The 6,353-nt window shown below is 40.3% G+C and overlaps 1 protein-coding gene across 1 annotated transcript; it reads right to left on the minus strand.

The window, feature by feature from the left end:
• Window positions 1-944: 944 nt before the first annotated feature.
• Window positions 945-1,355, minus strand: LOC149170084 (uncharacterized). The gene has a single exon (XM_089425439.1). It carries the CDS (start codon window positions 1,353-1,355, stop codon window positions 945-947), a length of 411 nt encoding a protein of 136 aa, XP_089281565.1.
• Between the last annotated feature and the right edge of the window lie 4,998 nt (window positions 1,356-6,353).

Here is a 6,353-nt window from a genome sequence, read left to right on the forward strand (position 1 = left end):
TTCTTGGCTTTGCAACAGAGAGAACACTGATGTGGCCTGTGAATACTTCTTTTACTCAAATTGTCACCAGTTAGCACTTTCCCATGCATTAAAACCTAGGTGAAGACATTTATTTTGGGGAGACCGAGAGGGTCCCATACTTGTTTCCACACAGATGCAATATGGCTCGAAGCTTGCTGTGGTTGAAGAGAGGCAAATCCATACCTTGCGTTGTAGATTCCAGTCTTTCCCCATCCCCATTTGTTCGTCAAACGCATGTGAATCGGTGCTAGTCCCGTTAACGCTTCTTCCAGGAGGGTCTTTTGATTGCGCATTTGATCTGGAACTCGTGGGATTTCCCAATTTCGCCATTTTCCGGAGTCGTCCCACGTCGAGATATCTGCTAGGGTGAGGAATCCTTGCTGAATGAGCCAACTCCTGATTTTTTTGATTGCTTCATTTTTGCTCAAAGGAGACTGTCCCATTATGTTGTCTTGCCACAACATTGCATTTTTTCCATTGCAAGAATGCGATACAAGTGCTTTTGGAAGAACTCTATCCCACGGCGGCAGAGATGCCATATCGACATCCCTTTGATGCTGTTATCTATCTGAATGTTCCTTAGCAATGAGCCTTTTAGATATTTTTTCTTTATAACCTGATTGATAGGGTGTTTGTTGTTTGAGAAGAGGGTCCAAAGTATTTTTCCTCCAAGAGCCAGATTGGCAAAGGCCTGGGTCTCTTATTTGCAGGCCTCCTTCAGAGATGGGGCGTTTAACTGTATCCCAATTCACTAGGTGGAATTTTCTTTGGTTTCCTCTTCCTCCTCTCCACAGAAAATCCCTGATAAGTCTGGAGATCTATTCCGTGATCTTCTTTGGAGCCAGAAGAAAGGAAGCCTGATAAATAGGCAGGGAGGACAAAACATATTTTATAAGGATGAGTTTGCCAGCATTGGTGAGCCATTAACCTCCCCAAGCTGTAATCTTGGACTTAATTTTGCTTATCACCTCTTTCCACAACGATAATTTGTTAGGGCCTAGGGTTATTGGTAACTCAAGATATTTGATTTTATCCCAAGAAGCGAATCCCACAAAGCCTAAGGAGAGGGCAATTCTCTGAATTGCTGCTTGATCCACATTCCACCCGTATATTGTACTTTTCCTTTTATTTATAAGAGCTCCTGATATGCTGCAAAATTTTTGAACAATTCCACTGTAAACTTTGGATATCTTGATGGAGGCTCTGCCCAAAAGAAGAGTATCATCTGCAAATAGTGCGTGATTGTGAGGCTCTAGCACTTTCGTCAACCTGACTCCTGGAGCTGTCCCTGCTTTCTTTTCAGCTGTCAATTTTCTACTTAATGAGTCTGCCATCAGAATGAACAAGAAAGGGGAGAGGGGGCAGCCTTGCCTTATTCCTCTTGAGGCTTGGAAATAGTTTGTTGGCCTGCCATTAACTAAAGGAGCTATCCATGGCTTTTCAGTACAAGCTTTAATCAAATTGAGAAAGTTAGTGCTGAAACCAAAGGAAAGGAGGACTTTGTATAGGAAAGAAATATTTACCTGGTCAAATTCGTTTGCCATGTCTAACTTTATGAGCATACCTTGCTCCTGTCGAAGATAACTGGAATGTATGACTTATTGCCCCTGTATTACATTGTCCAATATATGTCTCCCTTTGGCAAAGCCGCCTTGGGTGGGAGAAGTGAGTTTCCCAAGCAGTGGCTTGATTCTGTTTGCCAGCAATTTTGTATGATGCATTGCAGAGCGAGATTGGCCTAAACCTGTCAAAAGTGCCCGGATTCAGTTCTTTTGGTATTAATGCAAGGAAGGTAGAGTTAGTATTGCCTCCCACTTTGGCTTTTTGATGAAAAGCTTTAATCATCCTCAGAAGATCAGTTTTTATTATTTCCCAGTAGATTCTATAAAAATGAATTGAGAAGCCGTCAGGTCCTGGTGCCTTGTCTGGTTCCATGGACCATATTACTTTACATATTTCTTCCTTGGAGAAAGGTTTCGTAAGACTAGTGTTGTCCTCCTTGCTTACCAAAGATGGAATGTGGGAGAGAAATTCAGAGATGACTTCTTCACTCCCATTCCCATCCTCTTTATACAGATTCTGGAAATGATCTTTTGTTGCCTTTTCTAGCTGTTCTTGACCTTTGAGCACAATCCCATATGAGCAAGTGATTTCGGAGATATGATTTCGAGATAGCTGGGCTCTATATTGCCAATGGAAGAAAGAGGTATTTCGATCTCCAGCTTTAAGCCACAGGCTACGAGACTTAAGCCTCCAAGTCTCTTCTTCATGGCGGAAAGCGCGAAATGATTTGATTTGGGCAGCTTGTTCTTTTTCTAAATCTGAAGCAGAGATCTCCTTACTTTCCAAATCCATTTGCAGGTCTGATAAAAACTAAATTGTCTCCTTTCTGTTGCTGGTAGGAGAATTTGAGGGTTCTTTAATCCATTTTTTCAGAGCTCTCGTGGTTATTTTTAATTTCTTCTCCCACATGAAGCTGGGAGATCTTGTCACGGGTATGGACCATGCCTCCAGAACAGTTTCCATTAACCCTTCTTCCCTGACCAAAGCGGGTTGAATCTAAAGGGGATAGGGGCCAAATTTTCTTCCTCTTCTAGCTGTAAGAGAATAGGTTTGTGATCTAAGGCCAGCTTTGGGAGAATTTTCGAGGAGATCAGTGTTTTTCCTAGCAACAAAGAGCTCTGCGCTAGGAAATGATATAGGCGAGCAGAGATGTGTTCTGCGCCAACTCTATTGTTTGTCCAAGTGTAAAGACCTTTCTTTAGTTTGAATTCAAGAAGATCCCAATGAAGTATTAGCTCCTCTACTAATGGAAGCATTTGGTCCTTGCCACTATTGCCACCTCTCTTTTCTTTTGGATCAATGACGAGGTTGAGATCTCCAACCACTATTATATTATGAGGGGAGTAAATGTCTAAGAAATCAGACATGGTCTGCTAGCATTCTTTCTTCTCTGTAAGGTGGACTGGAACATAAAGGTTGAAGAGAGAGATGGAGAGCTTACTAGAGAGGTGCCAAAGTTCGGTGAATATCCAATGTTGGGTCTCAAAGGAGCTTTCTAGTTGATACTTGTCCTCTGACCACAATGTTGCTAGGCCACCAGAGGAACCTCTTGCATTAATGGCCTTTCCTACATTTTTTCCCCATTTTAATTCGCTGATCTTAAGAAGGGTTTCCCCTTCAATCTTAGTCTCTTGGAGCATGAGGATCTCAGGAGTTTCTATTTTCAGAAGATCTTTTACTGCTTCAGCTTTCGAAGGGTTCCCCAAGCCTCTGCAATTCCAAGAGACTAGTTTCATTATTTAACGGGGTTGGAGTGAGTTGATCCCCCCTTAGAGGGCCTTGTTCTGGTGTTTCTCTCGATATACATTTCAATGGTGGATTGGCTGCCTTGCATTTTTTGCCTCTTCGCCTCTTCTTCCTTGGCTTCCTTATGAGATTTCCTTCCAACTCTTTTAGAGGGTCTCTCGAGTGTCTCGTCTTCCAATGACCCAGAGGTTTTTGGGGGTTTTTTCCTTGTCATTTTTGCATATGTAGGTGAGGAGAAGGTTCCTGCAGAGGAGTCAAGTTACTTCTATGTTCTTCTTTTTTGCTTCGAGTGAGGAAACTTGGCATTCAATCTCCTCTATCTCTATTTTTGGAATTTCGATTGAAGTGCCGAGGGTTTTGAATGGGTTTGTTGAGGCTGTTGTCTTTGGCTATTCTCCTCTTCCTTTCTTTTGAACCATTCTTGTTAAGGGAGTTCCAGACTCCATCGGTACCTCTTTCCCTTTATTCCTGTTACTCTCCTTGGCTTGGACTGCTTTCTGCACTTGGATCCATTTTTCTCCTTTCGACTTCTCTAGATCTTCCTCCTTTTTTTTTGCAGTATCTTGCAAAATGCCCATATTCATGGCAATTTCTGCATTTGAATGGTAGCTGCTCGTAGTATAACTCTTGGATATAAGACCAGTCTGCTATTGTTAACTTTATGGCTTAAGGTAACCCTATTTCCAAGTTGACTTCGACGCATATTCTTACACATGAATACTGATCCCTTCTCTCTGCTCTGTCTATGTATTTTCCTAGGGTGTTACCAATCGTTTCTAGTGACTTCGGGTTCCAGCAGTGCAGTGGAAGATGAGGGAGGCACACCCACACTGGAACTATTGACGACACGTCTTGTGTCGGATCGAAATCTGGTGACCATGAGTTTAGATACAGACCTTGAGGTCCCATGAAATATAGTCCATTCCTAAAGATGATATTTTTATCTTCTATTGAATCAAAAACCAGGACAAAAAAGCCCTTACCAACCCGAAAAATTCTGATGCCTTCCTTTACTAGTGGTCACCAGTTCCTTTAAACCCACGCCTCGACAGCCTTGGGAGAAGGCCATAGCCCTGTAAATTGATGGATGAGCCCTCTTTCAGCTAAATTCATAGCAGATCTGTGAGAATCTTCAACGGGCAGGGCAACTGTGGGGATGTTGTCAAGTTTCTTTACAAACTTGCGCTGAGTTTCCCTTGCTGGGCATTTACTACTATCACCCAATCAACTTCCTGAATGCAAGGATCTCCGGTGGAGGAGGCGAAGGAGGAGGGGCCTCAGGGTCCCCTCCTGGGCCCATGGTGATGAAGGGAGTACTCAGATTGCACCAGGGGTTGTTGCGTGAGCGAAAGGGAATATATCTTTTACAAAGCAATATTTCTACAGTCTCTTCACTGAATTTCTTAAAGTTTTTACTATATGCTTTTTGACAAAAAAGGGCTAACATTTTACCATCAGGCTAAGTAAGGATTCTTTAAATAACCTTCTAGCTTGGTTCCTTTTTGTTCCATCTAAGCTTGGCAAAGTGTCATTAATTTACATTGAACAATGTAAGAATCTAGTCTTCTCCAGAAGCAATCAAGCCAACTCTTTCATTTTGCAAATTACCTACCAGTTTTGGACATATTCTTTGAAATTTCTATGCTGAAGGTGTTGGATTTAGGTAAGTAATGCAAAATGCACACCTACAATTCTATTGTTCACTTGTTAGACTAGTTGCAAATTATAGGAAAACTTGGAAGGGTTGGACATGATTGTTCCAACCATACTCTTATTGGCCTGCAATACATATATTCATAACACATACCTACAATACTATTGTTCACCTATTCGACTGGTGCATATTGTAGGCAAACTGTTAAATGTTGGACATCGCTGTCTCAAGTTCACACACCAGCACTAAAGATGCAACATATTGTGTGCATCCTTAGATATGTTTGAGATTGCAAGCTAACTGTTTAAATAAATGCATGTATAAAACTTCTATATTAGCAAAATAACCATCAATATTTTTTTCTAGCATTTTGGGTTGAATTCACAATAATATGCTAAAAGGTGTCATTTCAATGTCTGGAAATTAGGATATATAAATGCGAGATATATACTCTACATCTCTGGGTTATCTCCTTTTCAAACATGAGCTTTTTTAGGCTACATGTTAATTGTTTGAACTTTGAACTTTGAAGAAATTTTTGAATGGACTTTGTAAATACTGAATGGACTTCGTAAGGCAGTGGTACCATAAATGGTGTTATTTCAAAGATTTGACTTCCATATTTTCACAAATTACAATTTCCTCAATAAATACTTATGTATAGATACTTATGTTTAGGATTATATATGTGTTGGAGCAGTTCCTTTATGTTTTACTAAAATCCTGATGTTGACAAGCTTTAGTAGACTTTTTTCATCAATTGTTCATAGAATATGCAAAAGATTTCATTGTCAAAATGTGGCAAAATTACATTTCTCCTAATTTATTTTTTTATTGTTCATGACAAGATAATCATGTTGCAAGAATGAGGTATCCTACAGTCTGTTTCAATTCGTGGATATTTTTTCCTCCCATTTTTTTACAAGGATGTAGATTTCATTTTCATGTTGATGGTTTTTGCATGTATCTTATCTAGCCCCAAATGTTGGTAATGGAGCGGATCTTGAGAAGTAGTCGTGGACACAGACTATCAGAGGTTAATGTTACAATACCATTTCCACCTGGTATTAGGAAAAGTTTAATGGTAAGTGACATAAAGAAGAGTTATTTATGTAGGAATTTATAGGGTGAGTTCCTAAGACAGAACACTAAATGACACCGCTCACAATTTATTAATAAAATAATGAAAATCTACATGAGCTTCTCTCATGAATGGTTAACCTACAAATGACCCTCTATGCTCTTTAAATAGAGATCATGGACCAATCGGGTGTTAAGCCACAGATCAAGTGTCGGCAATATCGAGGGGAGAATGAACCGTCAGATCACTTCATGTTTAGAACATATTGTGACCATCGGATTGTAAGTT

Source organism: Pinus tabuliformis, chromosome 4_2 (genome assembly GCF_031772625.1).
Source record: "Pinus tabuliformis cultivar Carrire ecotype Pingquan chromosome 4_2, CPIR1, whole genome shotgun sequence".
NCBI classification, from domain to species: Eukaryota; Viridiplantae; Streptophyta; class Pinopsida; order Pinales; family Pinaceae; genus Pinus; species Pinus tabuliformis.

What these genes read in the sequence shown, in the direction of transcription:
- LOC149170084 (XM_089425439.1), bottom strand. Translation starts at nt 1,355, where the DNA reads ATGGCAGACTCATTAAGTAGAAAATTGACAGCTGAAAAGAAAGCAGGG.